This window comes from Pecten maximus, chromosome 16 (assembly GCF_902652985.1).
Source record: "Pecten maximus chromosome 16, xPecMax1.1, whole genome shotgun sequence".
NCBI lineage: Eukaryota > Metazoa > Mollusca > Bivalvia > Pectinida > Pectinidae > Pecten > Pecten maximus.
This window is the reverse complement of record NC_047030.1, coordinates 6,569,861-6,595,172: the sequence shown is the minus strand read 5'-3', so window position 1 is coordinate 6,595,172 and position 25,312 is coordinate 6,569,861. Positions and strand designations below refer to the sequence as shown.

The 25,312-nt window shown below is 36.8% G+C and overlaps 1 protein-coding gene across 1 annotated transcript in view; it reads left to right on the top strand.

Moving 5' to 3' along the window:
- The window catches only part of LOC117345425 (WD repeat-containing protein WRAP73-like), a 52,919-nt gene extending 27,637 nt beyond the window's left edge, over positions 1-25,282 (top strand). Inside the window, exons 8-12 of the mRNA XM_033908504.1 lie at positions 10,622-10,756; positions 23,020-23,100; positions 23,590-23,683; positions 23,909-24,034; positions 24,493-25,282. Coding sequence (XP_033764395.1) covers positions 10,622-10,756; positions 23,020-23,100; positions 23,590-23,683; positions 23,909-24,034; positions 24,493-24,743 — 687 coding nt within the window. The 3' untranslated portion in view covers positions 24,744-25,282. The remainder of the gene's footprint in view (positions 1-10,621; positions 10,757-23,019; positions 23,101-23,589; positions 23,684-23,908; positions 24,035-24,492) is intronic.
- The last annotated feature ends 30 nt before the right edge of the window (positions 25,283-25,312 follow it).

Here is a 25,312-nt window from a genome sequence, read left to right as displayed (position 1 = left end):
AATCGCTAATTAAACAACCAACAAATGACACCCATGGTAGAGAAATCACTAATTAACAACCAACAAATGACACCCATGGTAGAGAAATCACTAATTAACACCAACAGATGACACCCATGGTAGAGAAATCACTAATTAACAACCAACAAATGACACCCATGGTAAAGAAATCGCTAATTAACAACCAACAAATGACACCCATGGTAGAGAAAATCACTAATTAACAACCAACAAATGACATCTATGGTAGAGAAAATCACTAATTAACAACCAACAAATGACACCCATGGTAGAGAAATCGCTAATTAACAACCAACAAATGACACCCATGGTAGAGAAAATCACTAATTAACAACCAACAAATGACACCCATGGTAGAGAAAATCACTAATTAACACCAATAAATGATACACATGGTAGAGAAATCACTAATTAACAACCAACAAATGACACCCATGGTAGAGAAATCACTAATTAACAACCAATAAATGACACCCATGGTAGAGAAATCGCTAATTAACAACCAACAAATGACACCCATGGTAGAGAAATCACTAATTAACAACCAACAAATTAAAAATAATGATTGTCGTAATATTGATCATTTGGAAGACTGAAAGTTACCTACTGAATATAGAAGTGGGAGTACAATTGATTTTTTTGGGGAAATATTTATTCACTAAGATTTAAAAGATAAAAGGAGAAACTCTATGATAAATCTACATCAGAGGACTCACAGAATTTTAAAAATAGTTGAATTAAACATGGTGGGACTCATTGTTTTAAGCAGTACAGTTGAATCTGATTCATTGAAATAAATTGTAGATTTATCACTGAAGCTCAGACTATTGGAGGGTGTAAATAGCATGAAGTATGTAACTTTCGATAGTAAATAAAAATATTTAACAGGCTATTCTTGTTTTCAGTTGATCATAATTACCAATTACTCTTTGTCTGAGATGTAGCATGAGGGAAACAGGGAAATCGTGCATGATAACCAAAAAAAAACTTGATTTTTTTTACCCTGAAAAGGAAGGTCCAACTGACTTTCTCAGTTCTTCATGCAATCCACATATTTATTTGTTTCTTGTAGGTTTTTTTAAGAATCCATTTAGTGCGACATGCTGCAGTTTGTTAAGTTCTTTACTGGAATATGTAAATCAGCCTCAGTGAAGTTCTTTGTGATATTTGAAATTTTAGTACAAATTAAACTATAAATAGCAATGAAAACAACTGCTGGTGTCATTTCGTTTCAAATAGGACAAATATTTGTAGGTATATGTACCTGAGAGATAACTAAAGCTAGCGGGATATTGTGTCTACCTGTCGACTAGAACAGTTACTTTTGGCAGTCTGCCCGTCATCAGATACTGTACTTGTCGTTCACCTTTATCAAGGTTATTTTACACCTGTTAACGATTAAAGTATTCAAAATTTTCATCTGTAACGTCTGCCCCAGTTAGACATTTATGCTAAGTTTTTTTGTAGTACAGAAACAACAATAGATATTCATTTGAATATATTATTGTACAATAGTCCCAGATTATAATCAACTGCTTTTAGTAGATATTTTAGAGTTATTCCTCAAAAAGTATAAGGGTATATAAATATCTGATTCTAAAAATTTCTTTAATTGTAAAACAAATTAAATCAACTTACACTAATATGTCTTGTTGACTTGAGGCATGTGAGGGGTCTTACTGTGGCACGACAACAGAGTACCCAGAAAAAAAAACCATGTGGTCGACAGGTGACCACTAATACTGGTCTTTGTGTGTCCGTGTTACATAACTTTTATGTCAAACAAACCTTTTCTTATTCAGTTGGTACGTAACAATGTATATGATATATCTTTTTAAATAAAAATGTTCAAAAAATTTTTTAGTTTTAATGTATTGGAATTTTAATTTATTATTGTTATATATGAGTTTTTAACTTTTATATAATGCATATGTTATTTGCTATCATGAAGTTTGAATTATACATAAGGAATGAAATATGTTGACTTGATTTATAGATAGGATGCATAGTATTAAAAGAAATATCTTTGTATTTCTGTATCGTAATTTCTAGTTGAGTGCCATTAAATTAAAAAAAAATTGAATTCAAATTTCATTATTGAGAATGTGAATTGTGGTGTGACACCTAGATATGGTAGAGTACACGTCATGGTCAGGATAAACAGGTGTCGGAATAGACAGGTCTTATTTTGGTTTCCTTTCATATGGAATGAGCTGCCATTGTATAGAATGTCCGTAAGATGTAGGATTCAGGGTCGGATTAGAGAGGATCTCTGAAACATTCAAGATAGATGTGTTGTCAACTATGGAAATAGTTTCGACCCAGACTAGATAGGATTTCTGAAGTATACTCAATGGATGTTTTAGACAGGGTTCTGGAATAAGTTTGGATAAGACAGGTTATCAGAACTCTCAGGAGAAATACGACAAGTATATATAATATCGATCACAACAGCAGTCGAAGTGGTAACTTTCCAAACTTTTATTGTTTCGTCGACCGGTTTCGCCTTATGTAGGCTTCATCAGGACCAACTCTCAGGAGAGATACAAAGAAGAGTTTGGAATTCTAAAACATGAATGATGATAATTCAGTGTAAGAATGAGAAATACATCGGACAGATAAGAGTTTGGAATTCTAAAACATGAATGGTGATAATTCAGTGTTAGAATGAGAAATACATTGGACAGATAAGAGTTTGGAATTCTAAAACAAAAATAATGATAATTCAGTGTTAGAATGAGAAATACATTGGATGTTATCAATGGTATGTCCTTAAAAAGAAACCCACCCAGTAGAGAACCTTGTAGAATACCTAATATATTTGTAAAGATAATTTATATAAATGGTATAATTTGACAGCTGTCCTGATTTACTATAGATGCCTCTGGATGCTTTGATTTTGTTGTTTGAATGCTGACAACAAGAAAGTTAACATTGACCTGTGAATGTTGACTTTTAGAATATCTAATTGGAAATTCATCTTGGGATGTGGAATAAAGAGTCGTATTCCTATCAAAATGGGACAAAACATTCCCAAATTTACAAAAAAAACCATCCATGTTTACAGACCCGTTATCAAATCAAGAAAATTAAGTGTTTTACTGTTTTTTAATGATTGATAAAATTAAAAAAAAAAAACACCAAACATTCATTTGCATTACTACTGTTTTTTAATGATTGATAAAATTGAAAAAAAAAACAACACTTCACATTTGCATTACTACAATAAAGAACCAGATTAAAAACGAATGTGTGAGAAAACGTTAACAGGAGAAAACTCGGTGGTCATGCTGGTGATGAGCCCATACCTTTACATGTGCATACAAGTAGGGTATTGCACCCGGATTGGCTTAAAAAAGGCGATTGCTTTATACAATTTGCCGCTCAAACACCCCAAATATCATGTACAAGCTAATAAAAAGTAGATATAAAATTCCCGGTAAAACCTTCATTATTCTGATTTGATTACATTAACTGCCATATTTTGACTTTCTGTAATTTGAAGCTGAACTTCCTAAAAGTTTGCATGCATGATTAAAGCGTGAATCTTTAAGGATGGATAGCCGTTATGAAGTGATGTGATATTAAATCCGGAGATAAGGTATTAGACATTAATTATACAGTCCTACCCTTTCAGAGGTATCTGCTGGTGCTGAAAGACGATCCTTCTCAAGAGGACTATCACGATTGTGACATCTCATTTAAATTAACAAGCACAGACAGATATTGCATGAAGCATGCATTTGTTTATGGCGCTACATAAATCCTCATTCGAATCTAGTGCAAATGTAAGGCCAATCATGTCTTTGGAAAATTCAGATTGTGTGATGATTCCTAGCTAGGCTTAGTGCAGCATAAAATGGTATAAAAATGAAAAAACATGTTAAGTAATCGTATATCTTTTAAGGTAATATGAATTTAAATTGGCTTAAAAAACACAAAGAGGAAGATTTCGATTTCATTTCTCATGTAATATGAGAATTTATTTGTTTATGGACACGAGTATATGATATCATAGCAAACAAAACTTTTAGCAGGTTCTCAGGATGATACACTATCAACATGTGGTCCATACGGCCGAGAAAATTACAACATTAGGATATAAAGGAAGGAGATATGTCCACATTTTATCTCTTAAACATGTTTTAAAACACAAATCAGGGTTTTTCCAGTAGTGTGAAAATGGCGAAAAATGTCTGTAAAAGTAAAAGGGAGGTATGATGAAATGCAAACAAAACATACTACATGTATCGTTAAAGGAAAGTGGTCTTTACAAAATGTAGACAGCAATACCTTTAATTACATGTTCTCGAATAATCTAGATCTTTACATTCAGGGTGGTGATATTGCCAAGGTTACTTAGTAAAATACATTATAATAAGTTTTAGATACAGGAATGAACTTGTAAGTTCAAATAGCTATGGTCTCTAACTTCCCAGATAGAAACACATATTTTAGAGCAAGCTAAATATAACACGGACTACTTGATGAATTTTGTTGGGGATTTAAAAGCTTTAGCTGTATTTTTTTTTCAAATTCACCGACATGTACTTTTATTTTTCAGTCACATACTCTTTGAAATAAAAAAAAACATTGTGTCTACTGATGTAGAATTGTGTTATAGCTTCAGCACAAAAAATAATTTCTCACATGAACATGTGCACCGACAATGATTGAAACGTGACTCTAAAACTATGTACATTTAAATATGATATATGCAGTATACATTTTCCAGGAAGTATTACAAGGAAGAACTGATTTCAGCCCTATGATCACAAATTGATTTTCAAGCTTTGATTATTTATTTTTTTTGCCTTTATATTTGTGTTATTTATTCATTTGAGTATTGTTTTTTTAGAAAATGAAAAATGTTTAAACTGTATTATTTCAAAAAGAAATTATTTTTGATATTGCATCCTGCTACAATTATTTCTCTTGATAATAGAAAGGTACTTTATGTTTCTGAAGGCGATACCACCTGGTTGTCCCATCTTTAGTTGCTGACCAAATTCCTGAATATCCTATCAGTGTTTCTTTTATTGCCTGTTAAATTAGATTATTGTGATTCATACCGAGAATATTCAGCAGCTTGGTGACCTGTCCATTGACTCATAGATGAGGCAAGATAATGTTCCTAGCTGTTAAACATTTATAGCTCTATATTTACTACCAATGTCAACACAATCTAATGGGTAGCTATCTTATCGTCAGTGGTATCTCTATTAACCACTCATTAAACAGTCGTCAGCATTTCTAATGTTCTTTTTAAAATTCTTATTTTGACTTGAATGTCGCTGGGTATGCCTACTTAATGATCACATGGATGGATGACTAAAAGGTTACAATGTTATTATCCCAGTCGGACCAGACAAGTCTGGAGGGCCCTGAAGTATGATCTAGATATATTGATGACCAAATGGGATTACGATAGCTGTGATATAGCTCCATTTGATAATTAGTTATCAGCTGCTTTCTTTTCAAATTAATCTATACACATTTAATGAAGTTTAATCAATGACTTTTTTGTTAGTTTTTAACTTGCCTGCCCCATAGAGCAAGTAAGCTTATGTTTCAGTCAGCATCAACTTTTCTCTTTCAACCTTTTGTATCTGTATCATGCTGCAACAAGGTTTGTTCAAATGAATGACCTTTACCTACATTCAAGGTCACCAGGGTCAAATATATTAAAATAACTTTCTGTATAAAAACTTGAGAATTCCTTAACGTGATGAATTAAAATCAATTTTCAAAGTTACCTTAATGGAATTTAATATCCCAAAAAATGTTTATAGGTGAGTGATTCAGGCCTATTGGGCATCTTGCGCGTGCTCAGGTACGTTACCGAAATTTCATTACCCTAGGGTCGCGCATTTTCCAGTGGGGAGAGGGAAAAATTTAATACAGTTTATATACAGAAATAAGATTTTTGAGCATTTGTTAAATTGCCATAGGATATAATTCAAACTTGGTTCAACTTATCTTTATGGGAATTTGATGGTTACTACTTATGATATATATGGCTCTGACTGAAATATATTAAAACTCGGGTAACTGATAAGGCCCATTGACCCCTTGTTTATCAATTTTTTTAGAGTGATGTGAAGGAATTGATTACTGGGTATAGAGACAGTTTACTATAAAACAGTCATGGTTTAGTTATCTTGAATGACAAAATAACAAATTTAAGGAAAAATAACAAACTGTTGACTGTTAAGACCATAATAATTAATTCACACAACATAAAGAAACTTTCAGTATGTATTCTGTGCAATTCTGTGCAATTTTCTGTTTGGCTGGAGCTGAATTTTCATTGATAGTTTTCGCAGAAATCGGTCGTGAATTTTTCAGTTCAGCTGAGACCTATTGCATTAAATGCCTTTTATTCACATAAACATTTATGTTTACCAAGCAGGAAGATGTGGTTTTCTGAAGATCAGTAGTATACCCCTTGTTAGGGATGTCACACTGATTGGCTATCTATACAGAGAAATTCATTGTCATTCACCGCATCAGTGCGCAGTGTTCCAATACACAGAAATGTAAAGCCTCACCACATGTCAATATTTTGTACGGGAACAAAACTTTGTTTGGTTGGCGACACCTCTAATGTTTTATTTGGTTGTCAATATCCTTGTTTTGTTTGGTCTGGACACCTGTCTAATTTTAGTTTAGCCTACCGATTGTTGTAAAGTTTTTGTGGCACACGATACATACCATTGGGAATGGCTATAGCTTTAACGATGATTTGAATCAAAATTTACACAATGTTGAATGTTTTGACAATATTTACTACCGAGGTTGAATCCAGATAGAGCTATAAACACGTTTATTTCATGCTTCACTGGTTCTATATCTCTTTCAGTAGGAGTGTATGTGGAAAAGATTTTAAAATTAAAAAAAATAAATTATAGAAACAAAAATTATCTTATAAAGTGGCTGTAGAGGATAAGAATCAATTAAAGTGTATAAGATTATCTCTGGCTTCAGTCTAACAAAGTTGTGTTGAGATCGTGTAAATCTTTTTGTATTAATCGTTTAATTCTATATTTCTTCAATGAGGTTTGCATACTGTCCAATTTCCTCGACATATAACACTTTCCCTACCCTTGGTTTGCGTTTCTCGAAGCTGAGAAATGGACCAGTCTGTGCTGTCGTAGTTGTGTTCTTAGGCGACACTTTACCCTAATTGCTCTGGATGGCATACAATGGGCCTCCGGTATGTTCAGTGAGGTAGTCACTAACTACCACAAAGTGACCCTGCCTCAAAATGACCCTGACCGTTCACGGGGCGATAAACCCAGCAAACAAACAATATAACAAAAAAAAAAACCAACAATATATCCAATGACAGAATGTGACATAGATATGACAGCCTTTCACACACTTTCACTCGCACCTACAAAGAAAAAACTAACAATGGAAAGAGAAAAGAAAGTTTGTAGATTTATCGTTGGACTTTGTGATAAATTCAAATACATAGTCAAAGTGGTAAAATGAAAATTTTGTTTGAAGTATTGTAGATTGTGCCAGTGATAAATTCAAATGCATAGTCAAAATGGTAAAATGAAAGTTTTATAATCAGTGGAAAAAGTACAGTAGAGAAACCAAAAACATACCGTGTTTGGGTTTAGTCTGTAAGAAGTGAATTGCATAAATCAGGGCCAAGATATTTAAAATAAATGCGATATTTTAAATGTAGTAGAAATAATACTGGAAATAAAGTATAAGTATTGATACAAATCTTCCCTGATTGGCCCTGTTAAGGTTCTGATCAACAGCATTAACTGACATACATTTTAAATTTTGTTCACCAAAACAAAGTAAATTTTCTATTAGGATGGATCACACTCCAAGCTTATCTCTAGTTTTATAGAATTTGTTGTGAAATTGACTGAGATATTGTGTGAATTAGAGAAGGAATCGTTTATGTATATATTAACATTTATTAACAGTGATTTGCATTTGTTTAGCAGACTGATAAAGGGTTCTTATTAGTAAAGGTGTATCAAGGTCATTCTGTCAAATTGAAGGTCATATTTTGATCATAGATTTAAATATCTTTACAGAGGTTATTGGTAACTTTACCTACGTCTACCGGGGAGTCTTTCATCAAAAGTACATGTAACCATTTCCATCATAGCCATTCTGTTTTGATTAGAAAATTGATACCTCCCATCCAGCCTTAGAGACCACACATTGAAAGATGTTGAATGATAATGATTTAGATGGTAGTTTATTTCAGATATGATTCTAAAGAAGTACTGTAGGTAATGATTTGACGACCTCATTGAAGAGGATCTTTAAGGGTTATAAGAAGGTATTGTGATATCTAGGGGTGAAAGAGGGTATTGTGATATCTAGGGGTGTAAGAGGATATTGTGATATCTAGGGGTGTAAGAGGGTATTGTGATATCTAGGGGTGTAAGAGGGTATTGTGATATCTAGGGGTGTAAGAGGTTAGTGTGATATCTAGGGTTGTAAGAGAGTATTGTGATATCTAGGGACGTAACAGGGTATTGTGATATCTAGGGATGTAAGAGGGTAGTGTGATATCTAGGGGTGTAAGAGGATATTGTGATATCTAGGGGTGTAAGAGGGTATTGTGATTATCTAGGGGTGTAAGAGGGTATTGTGATATCTAGGGGTGTAAGAGGGTATTGGGATATCTAGGGGTGTAAGAGGGTAGTGTGATATCTAGGGGTGTAAGAGGATATTGAGATATCTAGGGATGTAAGAGGGTATTGTGATATCTAGGGGTGTAAGAGGGTATTGTGATATCTAGGGGTGTAAGAGGGTATTGTGATATCTAGGGGTGTAAGAGGATATTGGGATATCTAGGGGAGGGGAGGGGAGAGGGTAAGAAGATCTGGTTATATTTTAGAGGACCAGGAGGTCATGGCTAAGTCCTTTGTGGAAGCAGGATATATTTTATTTTTATTGCCAAAAAAATCATAAATTAAACTAATGTCATAATTGATGAAAATCATAAATTAAACTAATGTCATAATTGCTGATGTGCTTATCAGAACATGTTTCTAATATTTTTGTGGAGATTTCATGATTTTATTTGATGCAACTAATGAGTAAATGTCAGTGCAATTTCTAGCTGTATGTATAGGTCAGCTAACTTGAGCATGTCACAGCAACAACTGTTGTGGAAAAGTGGCCCAATTATATAGTTAAAAAGGATTTCAGGGGTTTATAAATGATTTGTCTTTAGTTAATTTACTTGTTATTTCTAGATAATAAATATAATTTGGTTAATAATACTATATAAGAGGTACATTATATTTATTATTGTAATGAAGACTTTAGTATTAAAAATCACTGCATTTTAAGTGATTATGAATTGTTTACTACATATTACAAGCTATATAACCAAAGTGTATCACTTTATCTGTAGTGGGTGTGATAACAACCATATCAATAAAAGGTCATGACCTGTTGTCATTCTACTCTAGCCAATCAGATCGGTTCTGTGGGAATATTAATGAACTGACATAGATAATTGACCTCTGATGCAGTGTTGTCAATTTCACCGCTGTGTAGTGTATCAGAGGATTACTTTTTTAAATAAGATGAAAATTTGTTTGAAATGAAATGTTGTATGAAAATTTGATTGCATTAAAGTATAACAAGTCATAGAGTATTTTCAATTTAATTATATTGTGTAAAAAGATATTCAATAAATTAAATATTATTTTCTAAATCCAGCCCGAGAAATATGAGTCCAGTCACAAATAACTTTTCATAAACGAAAAAAAAAAAAAAAAATCATGAAAAGGAACTTCAAATACATACCTGTGCACTTAACACAAGTGTGCACTAAGTATATGCACACATTTACAGTAGATTTTTTGCAAAAGGTATTTGATGTCTTTTGTGAAAATATTCATGTAGAGGTCAATGAAGCAATGAACATTGTCTTTCCTTGTTGGTCACATGAGAGTAAGACTTGTCAAGTGAAATTCCAGCAGCTCATGTCATCATAGAAAATACAGTTTTTGGAAAGATAACTTTCTTTCTTCATTTTGGAAAAAAAAATCCAAAAACTTTTTGCATGGGGGAAACAGTCTTTTTCTTTCGCAGAAAATATCAAAGTTCTGTCAATGGCCAGTTTAGATCTGGCAATTTTTGTTTGATATCAGTTGACCTTACTCATATGATTTCCTTACATATGTACTAGTAGCTAAAAACAACATATGTAAGGTGGGTTTTTTTACTGGCAGAAAAATTTGTATTTTGAAACATGAAAAATACAAGATTTTACTGATATCTAAAAGTTTTGATAAAAACTGTCATTGTCAGTCAAAACCATGGTGATTTGTCAAGTATGCATTTATGCTATGTGTGCTTTGAGACCTATAACATAGCTAATAGAGTCAGATACAGGAATAATAATGGTTTTAAAGTACTAATGTAGTCGTTTTATCATAGTCATTTTCTAATTCATGTTCCTTGTGCCTGATCACATGACCTTTTAGCAAGAATTTCAATAATAGTAACTTTTCCATAAAGATCTAATTATTTTTATCAAGACAAAGACATTTCTGATATTATTATACGTCATATGTTAATTGTATTGTGTTTTGTATTACAGTACAAGATCCTGCTGTACTCTGTAGATGGACGGTGTTTGGCTAAATACAGCGCTTATGACAATTCCCTCGGTATCAAAAATGTGGCCTGGAGCCCTACCAGTCAATTCCTCGCCATTGGCAGTTATGATGAAAAGGTACGGGCATTAATTGTCCTGCTATGCAGTATCCCAGCATGCTATAATAAGATGCATGTTTTTTTTTTTTTTTTGCACTTTTGAGGGTATGCTTCTGTTATTAGTGAAATGTTTCATAAGCAAATGGTCAATCTACCAACAATGGGAACAAAATGGACATAGCATATGAAGTCTCCATATACACACGTGTTAAGATTGAGCAATGGTATCGTTTATGTTAATTTGCATGAAATGGTAGATATTTGACATTATCAAAAGAGTACATATATATATATATATATATCCTGAAAGATTATAATTGAAATTGTAAACATACCTTGTGTAGCATGGTATTCTGATGACACGCGGTACCAGGTATGGCTATACAAGCCCTATTAGAATCCTTAAGACACGGCTATCTTTGTAAAGTTAGAATCCGTAAGACACGGCTATCTTTGTAGTGTAAAGTATACTGAGAATTGAGGGACACAAGTAGTACTAGACTGTGGACTTGTCACATCCCTGGGAGTAAATTCAGGCCCCAGGGCTGATAATGACATGGTAGAAACCCCTAAGGGTCAGTGTGGGCTCTGGATAGCTGATAATGATTGCAATCTCAGGGATTCGGCGATGAGCACTGATAATGATCGACACAGTGATGAACCACTACTCCATATACCTAGGTAAACAATGGGATGGTTAAGGATGGGAGAAGGAAGTGCTTTATAAATCTGAGAATTGTTTATCAAAATCTGTGAAGGTGATAAAATAATTACACAGATTAACATTATATTGTCCTATCAATAATTAAGAAATTATTATATTCAGTATCATTAACATAGATTTCTACCACAATACCCTGTGTTATTCCACTCTCATGCCACTGAATAAATGTGCCGACTGTTAGATATATATATGTTATATTCCACTAGTGGAATATGACCTTCCGGTCTTTTGATTGGTCAAGAATTCAAACTTTGACCCGAGCTGCAATTGTTAGTGACGTCATCAATAATCAAATGACGTCACATCACTTACGCAATTAACTCTTTCCGTACTCACGACGACTACAGACGTCACAAAAATGTGCTCTTGTATCCTTCATGACGACTACACACGTCACAATTAACATGCCTTCCATCCTTTGTGACGACTCAAATCGTCGTAAAACATCGCGAAAGATGTTGATATTACTTGCTGGTTTAGCATAGTCATACGAAGGAATTGACACGGAAATGATGTTTTTAAGAAATAAAAAGCAATGTAAATATTGTATTGATGGTATATTTTACGTACCAGAAGCATAATTCATTCGTTAAGATTGTCTATTTCAAAGAATTCCGCCGGTTCATGCTGAGCTGTTTACATAGCTACAAAATGGCGGCCTCAAATTTACTTTCGTTTTCTGCGAGATTGTTGAGGTGTTAAACACAATAAAATCATTAAAAACGATAATATATATATAATTGAGTAACGTTTATCATCAAAATAAGTAAGAAATATGTAAAATATTTTTACACACCGAAAAAACGATGTTTTGGCTGCGTGATTTCTTGCACATGTGTGACACATGTGCCGATTAACATGTCATTTCCCGCGATTCTGCCTGGTGATTTCGCCGTATTTTAAAGGAAAAATTGGGTAAAAGAGTTTCCGTACTCAGTACTTGTTCCATATGATAAACTTCATTTAATATTAAGCATTATACAACAGTAAAAGATCAGTAAAAGATCGTTTTATCGACGTCTGATGTGATAGCCATATGCTCCAATACACAAAGGACCTACCCAGCATTCACTTCCGGTAGCGACCGCGAAATTTGAATGAGTACGTAAAGAGTTAAGACTTGGCCACATTTCCCTTTGATTCCAGCCGATATTATTGTTGTAGAAACTAGGGCAGGAACGTCATACACCGGTGCACCGCTGGATCACGATCACTTTCTCTACGATACCAATATCGATCCAAGTGCAATTTTACGATACCTATATCGAAACTGTGTCTTGCTCTTGTTGTTTATTTGTTTAATACATAAATGCATTTTCTTCGGAAAGACTTGAATTCAAATTAAATGACAATTGTCGAAAAGGAAAATGTTATCGATTTCCGGGAAACCTGAGCGCTACTCTGAAAGTGAAAGCAGTTAAATGATTGGTTGAGGCCAGCTGCAGTAGGCCAATCTGAAAACGTTTGACAAATACTCGTTCACATCAAACCAAACATCATGGCAAACAACTTAGGGTAGCTTTGAAATCGCCTTTCAAATCAAAATCTATGGTTTCTGTGTATTGCGATATGTATCGGATCGTAGCTCTAGCATCGTGATGCGTATCGGATCGGGGCATCACTGTATCATCCCAGCCCTAGTAGAAACAGGTCACACGACTCGTGATTTTTGGATGTGGAATTTATTTCACACAAGTAAATTATTTTTAAAAGTTACAAAAGATGCTCACTAAAGCTTTTAAAAAGTAACTTTCTCCTGTGAAATAAATTCCATCCATAATCTCTATATATCTCATCAAATTATACTGGTTTGTATTCTCTATTAATCAGTTCTTTCTTTCTTTCTTTCTTTCTTTCTTTCTTTCGTAGAGTTTTCCTTCCTGAAATAAGTATTAGGGTTTAAGAAATTCATCATACTTCATATATAAGGTTCTTAATTATGCTGTCAATCTTACCATTGTATGATAACGAAAAAAAGGCTATGAAGGAAAATCCTGCTCTTGACAAGACTAGCAACTGACTTGGTAAACAATATGTTTAAAAAAACTAAATGAAATTTTCATGTTACTAATATACATACAGTTTTTATTCAAAAATTAATCTGAACATATGACTGAAAAACAAACAGTGTGACTGATATACTGTGTTAACAGTGCTGTAGTCCACCTTTCAGTGAATGTCTGTAGAGGGCAGGTCAGCCCTCGACAGGTAGTCTGTAGTGAGTAAACACGTATGGAACTTTTAACTTTGTACCTGGCTATCATCTGATAACGAGAGTCTTGAGAAATGATGTTAGTGTATTGAAATCTTATATACTTGTATCCGGTTTGATTAGAACTCACACCATAGGGATGTTTTATCAATTATTATTAGATACGATCTAAACAATGGCTTTTAGCTCACCTGCCCATAATACAAGTGAGCTTATTCCATGGTGTAGCGTCCTTCGTCTGATCGTCCAGCATCAACTTTTTCCTTTAATTGAATAACTTCTTTTCAATAACCAAGAGGCCCAGGGAGTTGATATAAGGCTTGAAGCCTGCTGAGGTGAACGGCTACCAATTTTGTTCAAATGAATGACCTTGACATACACACATTGAAGGTCACAGGGGTCAAATAGGCAAAAATCTTTAAACAATGATTTGTCAAAATCCTAGACATAATATAAAGGCCAATAGTATGATGTAGTGGTGTTCCGATTAATCAAGTTCGTCGAGTATCACTTGTTTGAGACGTTTGATCAATTAATCGAGTAAGAAATCTGTAATCGAGTTTCGTCGGAAGTGCCCTACATCAGGTTTTATGAAAATATATTAGCCGGATTTCAGATAAACATACGCAAATTCAGCTTGACAATGTCTACAACACAGTCACTTGCGGGAAATGGTTATGCTTGTATCATACAAAATCAAGCGTCACATTAACTGGTACAGTCTAGTAATACTAGGGGGAATGCAAACGTACCGATGACTAAGATTTCGTTTGTGAGAACATAAGCGACTAGCTATGGAAGCAACGTTAACGTATACGATCTTTCTTCCCGATAAACGCACAGGGTCTGTTTTATTGAAACATTTTGGTTTTTAATGAAAACAAGAAGCAGAAGGTCCGTTAAGTACTGATACTTTAAATATGACGAAAACTATTTGTAAAATGTGCAGAAAGTCGTATTCCTTCAATGGTAAGTCACAGTTCTACTTTCGTTTTCAAAGTATATTAGACTTTCGATAATGGATAGATTAAAGCATTTTACAGCCTGTGCAAAAAATTCCAATTAGCTAAATACTCCAATAAACAATCCTTTTGTTGTTTTTTTATGTGTTGAATAAAATTATTAAAAAAAAAAAATTTTGGTTCATTTTTGTCTGTGTAATAAACAAATAAACACACAGGAAGATAGTATACATGTAGGTATAAAGATAGTATACATGTAGGTATAACAGTTTATTAGTTACTGAAATTGTTGTTGAAAGCATTTCACAAAATATTGAGACATGAATACAAAAAATACATTTGGAAATTAATACATGTAGGTATAACAGTTTATTAGTTACTGAAATTGTTGTTGAAAGCATTTCACAAAATATTGAGACATGAATACAAAAAATACATTTGGAAATTAATGAATTTTAATCGATCATCGATTGGTTACACACAAGTGATGATCAATCAAAAAAATTCAACCGATTCCCAACACTAGTATGATGGAATGATGGGCTAGAAAAAGTATTGACATGAATAAACCTAGCCTACTCTGATATTTGAATAACCTTAATTAACTTCAAAGTTACTGTAGAACCAGGTAGCGATACAGGCCCTTTTGGCCTTTTGTTATGAGTTCCCCTGAGATGAGATTATAGAGATAGTAATTGTCTATATAAACAATTATGGTATTTAAATGAACCCTGGTAATAGTTAATTGTGGTTTTCTATGGCAATATGATTTTATACTTATGTTATGACCTTGACCTTGCTTAGAAGCTGTCATATTTACCAGCACTTAAATTATGTCTTTGAATTTCATGTTAAGTAAATTTAATGATTTTCTCTAAATACCTGTTAGGTCAGATAATTTGGCCTGTTAAATACTATTCTCTAAATACCTGTTACTAGTTATACCACCGCAACGAAGTTAGGGGGGTATACTGGAATTGGGTTGTCTGTCAGTCTGTCTGTCTGTAGACACATTTTGTCCGGACAATTCCTCCTTAACCGCTGGGCTAATTTCAATGAAAATTTACACAAATTTAAAGAACAAAGTGTAAATGTGCATGCAATTTTTTTTCCTTAAAAATTATTGTTGCTATGGTAACCAGTCACTATAAATAGGTTTTCTGTAGAAAATTTTTGTCCTGACAACTCCTAAACTGCTAGGCCAATTTCAATGAAACTTTACACAAATATCAAGGACCATGTATAGATGTGGTATAACATTTGTGGACCTGCTCACCTAGACTGACCTTTGACCTACTTTTGAAAAACTTTGACCTTGGTTACAGTATATTAACTGTACAATATAGGGCTTTCGTATTTGATATATGTTCTATGTGACGAGACCTTTCTATTGGTACTACATTTATGGACCCGCTGACCATGAATGTGACCTTTGACCTACTTTAATAAAAATGATTCTAAATTTCAACGCACTTAGTGAGCTATGTTATCTTTTGTGAGTCCATGGGATTCCCATGCTTTCATAATATTTCATGAGAGCAACATGGGGAAAAACAGTTATTCTATTACAGCTATAACTACGGTAAGAAAAGCATGTTATCGTTAGTTACCCATCCATACAGTCAATACAGACATTTCCATCAAATTCACTCAACTGATATCCAGTGAATGATTTATTCATTGACATTTGAATTTGTGGCCTCAATTTAAGAACCTATAGGACCAGGTCTTGGGGAAAATGTATTTCATTGCCTTTTAAAAATCTGCCATTTTCAAAATCAGGAAATGCACTCTAAGGTTATATATATGTGTAATATACTTTGTCAGCTCATTAAGAAAACATGCTAGGCCACAATTCACACAATTACAGGTGTACAAAGTACTTTCCCATTAAACATAAACTTTCCTGTACCTAGCACTTCGTCTCCCTGAGTTAACGATGTAAGATGGTAATGGAGCAGGAAAACATTTTACTTTTAGTGTCGTACAAAAGATCACGGCCGCTTTTACCCACATTTACCTACGTCACTTGTATTGTCACCGATACATTACACATGCTTGGCTTACTGACACCTGAATGCAGTGATAATTGTTGACACTCGATTTATGTATTTAAGTTTTAAATGATTAAGGCGACACCTATAATTAATAACTGTCCGTAATGTAAAAAAAAATTGAATGTATGGTCGAAGTCCTACACACATTCAAAAAAATCTTAAATTGTTTTCTCAAGAAATTGTAATGTCATGATGTGTTGCATGTTCGCATATATAGAAAACTTGATTTAAAGCGGTTAACAATCGAGTGGAAATACGGATCTTAACGCCATTCTTGTTTGAAGAGTACCACACAACACTGACATCAATCCTAAAAATCATATCACTGTGTTATATGTTGTGGTATTATATTCATCATTGATCATCGTCGTGTCGAAAAGAAGGTATCGCTGGTCTCCCTTGAATATTGTATTTATTTCACGTGTACCGAAATTCTGCTAAACAAGCAAAATGTATTTGATATTCAACAAGAAAATACTAATAAAAAATAAAAATAACCAGTTGGAATCGGTAGCTTTTGAGGAGAGTCCTGTGTTATTCCGCATTTTCTGTTGTTACTTGGAGTTGGTTTCATATATTTGATTAAAAATTTCATCATTAGAGCAAAAGAGTGCCAAAACAACAACTTAACTCCAGCTTCATTTCTATTTCATCTGAACAGAAAAACTACCAATATTCACTGCTGTGAATAACAAGCACCATTCTGAATGGTCAGTACCTAAAGTTATATCTACTGATAATATAAGTCATGATGATTTATCGAATTGATGATTTCTGATATTTCAGTGACAATACAGGGAAGCTGAGTAAGTATCTTACCTTGGTCAGTAGTGGATTGTAGGCCCTGTAACAAAAGGATCCGGTTGTATTGTTTGGAGTTAAATATTACCACCTTCACAGTTAAGTTTTAAGGTATATTTATTTGTACGGCTGAAGAAATGTTCAGGTCAATTATGCCATTTCTGATAAATAATCACCGTTTAGAAGTGGTATGCTGTTTTCCATTAACAGATATGCTAATCAGTTTGACCCCTGACCTTCTCAGCAGGATGCATGTTTTCTGTGGATACTGTGGTTTAGTTAAATGTCTTAGCATTTTGATGGCTTTATTATTAGCTGATCTGTGAAACAAGAACCAAGCTTGTACACATTTATGTGCTAAAGCTTCAAATGGGTATCTAGTTTGTAATTCCCTTGTTTAGGAGGAACATATTACTGTACTTTATAATTTTGTGGTTTTCCTTTCAAGAAATCAGCCAGATCAAAGATACTATAAGGATGGGGAACTTGAAATCTCAATTTAAGTTTGGTATTCTAACATTATACGAAGGATATTTACTGTAATGTAAAGGGGGAAGTTAATTATTTTGGTAATTAATTTAGTCACAGTAATTACATTTGTGCTGATACAGAGTTATCAGATTGATGAAGATGTGGTCCACTGAAAGTTTTTGTAAAAATGTCAGAGTACAAACACATAAATTATCAGGTAACAGTGAGTGCAGGTGTTATATCTGATAGGGGAGAGGCAGTTGGATGGGGGAGGGGTTAGGTGTGGGGGGTGGGGGAGGGGTTAGGTGTGGGGGGTGGGGGAGGGGTTAGGTGTGGGGGTGATGGGGTAGGTGGGGAGGGTGTGTGGTATGAGATTAGTGGGAGGTAGAGGGTGATGGGGTAGGTGGGGAGGGTGTGTGGTATATGAGATTAGGGGAGGTAGAGGGTGATGGAGTAGGTGGGGAGGGTGTGTGGTATATCAGATTAGTGGGAGGTAGAGGGTGATGGGGTAGGTGGGGAGGGTGTGTGGTATATGAGATTAGTGGGAGGTAGAGGGTGATGGGGTAGGTGGGGAGGGTGTGTGTATATCAGATTAGTGGGAGTTAGGAGGGTGATGGGGTAGGTGGGGAGGGTGTGTGATATATGAGATTAGTGGGAGGTAGAGGGTGATGGGGTAGGTGGGGAGGGTGTGTGGTATATGAGATTAGTGGGAGGTAGAGGGTGATGGGGTAGGTGGGGAGGGTGTGTGGTATGTCAGATAGTGGAGGGTTGAGGTGTGGGGTTAGGTGGGGAGGGTGTGTGGTATATCAGCTTAGTGGGAGGGTGATGGTGGTAGGTGGGGAGGGTGTGTGGTACTGCGCTTGTGGCGGTAGAGGTGATGGGTCGTGGGGGGGTGTGTGTCTCTCCGACTTCGTGGTCGAGGTGACTGGGGTCGGGTGGAGGTGTGTGGTCTCTGCGGCTTGTGGCGGTGCTGGGTCGGTTGGGGATGGTGTGTGGTCCTCTGCGCTTACGTGGGCGGTCACAGTGGGCTGGGGTCGGTGGGAGGGTGTGTGGTCTCTGCGTGAGTGGGAGGTAGAGGGTGATGGGGTAGGTGGGGAGGGTGTGTGGTATATGAGATTAGTGGGAGGTAGAGGGTGATGGGGTAGGTGGGGAGGGTGTGTGGTATATGAGATTAGTGGGAGGTAGAGGGTGATGGGGTAGGTGGGGAGGGTGTGTGGTATATGAGATTAGTGGGAGGTAGAGGCTGATGGGGTAGGTGGGGAGGGTGTGTGGTATATGGGATTAGTGGGAGGTAGAGGGTGATGGGGTAGATGAAGGGGTTTGTGGTATATGAGATTAGTGGGAGGTAGAGGGTGATGGGGTAGATGGGGAGGGTGTGTGGTATATGAGATTAGTGGGAGGTAGAGGGTGATGGGGTAGGTGGGGCGGGTGTGTGGTATATGCGCTTCGTGGGCGGTCGCGAGGTGCTGGGTGCTGGGGCGGTGTGTGGGTCTCTGCGCTATCTTGGCGGTCGCGGGTGCTGGGGTCGGTGGGGCGGGTGTGTGGTCTCTTCGCTTCGTGGGCAGGGTGCTGGGGTCGGTGGGGCGGGTGTGTGGTTCTGCGCTTAGTGGGCGGTCGCGGTGCTGGGGTCGGTGGGGCGGGTGTGTGGTCTGTGCGCTTCGTGGGCGGTCGCGGGTGCTGGGGTCGGTGGGGCGGGTGTGTGTATCTGCGCTTCGTGGGCGGGTGCTGCGGGTCGGTGGGGCGGGGGTGTGGTCTACTGCGCTTACGTGGGCGGGTGCTGGGGGTCGTGGGGCGGGTGCGTGGTCTCTGGGCTTCGTGGGCGGTCGCGGGTGCTGGGGTCGGTGGGGCGGTGCTGTGGTCTCTGCGCTTCGTGGCGTAGCGGGTGCTGGGGTCTGGTGGGGTGTGTGGTCTTCGCTATCTGTGCGGTCGCGGGTGATGGCGTAGGTGGGCGGGTGTGTGTGGTCTCTGATTGTGGGGGTCGGGTGACTGGGTGTGGGAGGGTTGTGTCTATGGTTAGTGGGACGGTCGAGGGTGATGGTGGTGGGGGGTGTGTGGTCTATGAGCATTCGTGGGGGTAGAGGGTGATGGCTAGGTGGGGGGTGTGTGGTCTCTGCGTTCGTTGGGAGGTGAGGGTGTGGGTAGGTGTGTGGAGGGTGTGTGGTTATGAGATTAGTGGGAGGTATAGGTGACGGGGGAGGTGGGGAGCGGTAGTGGTATATGGGATTGTCGGGGGTGGGGTAGAGGGTGGGGGGTAGGTGGGGAGGGTGTGTGATATATGATATTAGTGGGAGGTAGAGGGTGACGGGGTAGGTGGGGAGGGTGTGTGGTATATGAGATTAGTGGGAGGTAGAGGTGATGGGGTAGGTGGGGAGGGTGTGTGGTATATCAGATTAGTGGGAGGGTGATGGGGTAGGTGGGGAGGGTGTGTGGTATGAGATTAGTGGGAGGTAGAGGGTGATGGGGTAGGTGGGGAGGGTGTGTGGTATATGAGATTAGTGGGAGGGTGATGGGGTAGGTGGGGAGGGTGTGTGGTATATGAGATTAGTGGGAGGGTGATGGGATAGGTGGGGAGGGTGTGTGGTATGAGATTAGTGGGAGGTAGAGGGTGATGGGGTAGGTGGGGAGGGTGTGTGGTATATCAGATTAGTGGGAGGCATATAGGGGTAGGTATGATGCAGGTGATATTTGTGATATGAGGGAAGGGGAGGTAATGTTTCAGTGGAAGGGGGCAAAGTATGGGATAGTTAGTACCTATGACCTATGTGAGGAGGATTAAATATGTGTACCAGTATCCATGGAAATCATGGAAAGGGTTGGTATTGATAGGAGGGATGAGTTGATGCTAGAATTACAGGTGAGCTCAACTTTAAACAGGTATGTCACTGGTAAAATCTGTAGATAGAAATTATACTGCACTTCTAAACTTGTGAAATATTCAAGCTAATAACTCGGACGTAAATATTTTCTCAAACTTCTGGGTCCTTTGAAGAGTTGACAGACTTTGATTGTTGCTGTTAAGATAATGCTGATAAGTTCGAGATTTAAATGGTGTAAATTGTAACTGGTAATAAGTACTTAGTAACAAAAAATGATGATAAAACGCTTTTCTGTGTGAATTGTGCCGCCAGTGAATATGTCCTGTTGGTACATGTCCTCAGAGGGACGCTACTGCCGACTCGGGTGTCGAGTCTGTGTATGTGTGTAGGTATACCTTATTATGGGTGTCCCCCTTTTGTAAAATCACTGAAGGGAACCGACACCATCCAGATGAGCTGTCGTCACCTTTAGTTTTAGTGACAGGTATTCTGAATCATTTCTGTGGTGATGTACCGAACAAAAGGATAAATTTCAATATTAGGTGAAATTTCATCTTAGTGATTTCATATTTTGATGGAATTTCATTTGTGTTTTTGAAACAACAAATATGAATTCCTGATGAAAAGGCTAACCTAAAAGATTTAAGCATTTTAAAAGTTTATATACTTAAAGGCTTCTTTAGACAAAGGAAAGCCTTCAATAACATATTGTAAGGTTTTTGTTTGACTTTGTAAATTGTAGAATTATGATTATCACAAATTGTGGTAAAAAAATATAAAAAAGTGAAGTAAACCAAAGCTGTCGTTTCATTATATGACGAGAGGGTGTAGTACCAGTTCCCTGGTGTGGACAGGAGATAGAGGATAAAGACACAGAAAATGACCCAGACTATTGTTACTATGAAAACGGTGTATACCGGTTTGTATACCGGTTTTGTAACGGTATCATGTACACCATTCATCTCTCTTGTCTGTCACCTATTGATAGGGAATACAAATGTATTCAGAAGTGGGACAAGATATTTTGTCAGCTGTGATTGTCTCCCTTTGTTATTTCAAACTCTTGATATAAAATTGAGTTTTGAAAATAATCCATTTTACTGCAGCAACTTTGTTTTAAATGAAAGTATCCAGGAGTGTGGAGGGAGATATTGAATGCAATTAATTGAACCACTTAAAAAGGCTTTTCCCTCACTGATCATCCAATCAGCCAATTCTATCATTAGTCATTTAAATGAAGACTTCCTTAGAAATGAAATTAAACAATTTACAGTGAAACCTGACTTTACTGACATTGTATAGTACTGAGTGTGTTGGATATGATCGTGTGTCGGTAAATTCAGTGTGTCAGTTAAGTCATTGTCAAAAATCACAGTGAAACATGATGCTGTTCTGGTAGATATGGTCGGCTGTTAGAATATGTCACTGTAGTCAGTGTGTCAGATATGACAATGTGTCGGTAAGGACAGTGTGTGACTGACGGTCAAGTCATTGTCAACAATCACAATGGAACATGATGCTGATCTGGTAGATATGGTCGGCTGATCTGGTAGATATGGTCGGCTGTTCTGGTAGATATGGTCTGCTGTTCTGGTAGATATGGTCTGCTGGTCTGGTAGATATGGTCTGCTGTTCTGGTAGATATGGTCGGCTGATCTGGTAGATATGGTCGGCTGTTCTGGTAGATATGGTCTGCTGTTCTGGTAGATATGGTCTGCTGGTCTGGTAGATATGGTCGGCTGTTCTGGTAGATATGGTCGGCTGTTCTGGTAGATATGGTCGGCTGTTCTGGTAGATATGGTCTGCTGTTCTGGTAGATATGGTCTGCTGGTCTGGTAGATATGGTCTGCTGTTCTGGTAGATATGGTCGGCTGTTCTGGTAGATATGGTCGGCTGTTATGAGGGTGTTGGTAAAGTCAGTGGTCGTGAAGTCAATGTATTTCTAAAAAAAAAACCAATATCTTGCCCTTGTTGTTAAGACGTTTTATTGCACCTTATTTATTTTTATGAGTGCACAGTGTGCTTATTAGGTAGACTTTGGTGTTCCCAAATGGTCCAGAGAAATTCAAAACATATCAGAAAACAGGGAATTTGTTTGCAGAAGACAATCTTTCAGATGTGTTATTGTAAAGCACTTGTTGAAACTACTTTACCTCATCATGTATTACAGGATATAAATTCTCTAGGAGAGCTTGCATGATAAATGATTCTGACAAACACATATGTGCTGTTTTTGCAGGTGAGAATTCTAAACCACATAACATGGAAGACAGTAGCAGTGCTGGATCACTCACCAGTCCTGGAGACTAATAACAATGTTGTAAGTACAAAAGATTGATTAGACAAGGTCACACAGGGTAATACATGGTTAAAATTTCTAAAAGAGTTGAGGAAGATTTTAAAGCTGGTCCAAAATATGGACCGTAACATCATGAATTGAACATGGCACAAAAATGTGTGTCTCGATTTGATTTTGCCCTCCAGATTTTGACTTTAAAACATGTTATAAGGTTATTTTTTCTGAGTCATTTGATAAAAATTACAGGTATCTTATAGTTATGGGTAAATTTTATTTCATTGTAAGATTTTATGAATCTTGCCTTGAGGTTTTAATTTTTACTCGCCAATTAATCTGTCAAAAATAAAAATTTCTAAAGACTTGTTTCATAAAATCCCTTATGCAATAAAAAGTCACTTATGATGCTATATAGATCTCCACAACAGTAAATTTTAAAAAATGATCGTTATTTCCACTCACTTGTAGAGTAGTTTTCATACTGTTTGACACTAACATTATATATTTGATCAGATCGTCTACAAGGAAGTTGAGACGAGAGTGCCTCTGCCCTCTTCCGAAAATATGGATGCCCCTACTGCTGCCCTCTTCACTGCCCAGAGCAAGTGTAAGTTTTAACAGAAGTTCCCATTTGTGGACCTGAGAAATGCAAAAGATAGATTTAAATGATTAATCATCACATTGACTCACATTATTTCTGTCTGTCTTCGTTAAGGCTAACAGTCAAAGGGAGACAACCAGCTAAAGTAGTAACAGATTTTACCTAACAAATGCTGAAACATTGTTGATTTGCTTTGGTATTGTTTTGATGTTCAGCCATCTTTTATTACAGACGAGGTAGAGAACTTCCCAGTGAAGATACCTATAGTGAAGCCTGACACCACTAAAGCCAACCCTAGACTTGGTGTGGGAAGTGTGGCCTTTAGTTGTGACTGTCGCTACATGTACACAAAGAATGGTAAATATCCTCGATTCCATCATGTGCCCGGTGAAAATACAGTGAAACCTGACATGACCGACATTGTATTGGACCGAGTCAATGTGTCGGATGTGACAGTGTGTCGGTAAAGTCAATATGTCAGATATGACAGTGTGTCGGTTAAGTCAGTGTTAGCAATGACAGTTGAGCATGTCGCCATGGATACGGTCGAATGTTACACGATGTCGTTTAAGTCAGTGGTTGGTATGAGATTTTCACTGTAATTCTCATTTTTGCCACACAAATTTGCATATTACATTTAACTTTTAGTCATAAACTGTTACATCAAACCGTTTTAAGCTCATCTGCCTTTCATAGGCATTTAAGAAATCATTTTAGATTTTTGGAATTTTATATTTCTACCATTGGAAACGGGGTCAAAATTCGGATTCAGATATATACTCATGATAAACATTTGTTTTGATTTGTTTTCTCAGACAACATGCCACACACCTTGTGGATATGGGATGTTCAACGACTCTCCTTGTGTACCGTCCTCATCCAGGCTGCTCCCATCAAGTGTAAGTGTTCCAATACCTTGTACAAGTTCTTCCATGGTAGTCCTCATCCAAGTTGCCCACCCACCTGCCATCACTTTATGTATTGCAAATATAAAGTGGAAGAGAGACTTAAATTTCGGATCTGTGAAATCAATACTGACAGTTCAAAGGCTGATTATATAGTGTAGCTCAAGAAAATGGTCAGTTACATTTCATTTGATCAAATCAGTATGTACCAATGTGTCTGTACATTGTTATTTAAGGGGACACCGTTTGTATGTTAGTACATTGTTATTTAAGGGGACACCGTTTGTATGTTTGTACATTGTTATTTAAGGGGACACCGTTTGTATGTTTGTACATTGTAATTTAAGGGGACACCGTTTGTATGTTAGTACATTGTTATTTAAGGGGACACCGTTTGTATGTTAGTACATTGTTATTTAAGGGGACACCGTTTGTATGTTTGTACATTGTAATTTAACGGGACACTGTTTGTATGTTTGTACATTGTAATTTAAGGGGACACCGTTTGTATGTTAGTACATTGTAATTTAAGGGGACACCGTTTGTATGTTAGTACATTGTTATTTAAGGGGACACCGTTTGTATGTTAGTACATTGTAATTTAAGGGGACACCGTTTGTATGTTAGTACATTGTAATTTAAGGGGACACCGTTTGTATGTTAGTACATTGTAATTTAAGGGGACACCGTTTGTATGTTAGTACATTGTTATTTAAGGGGACACCGTTTG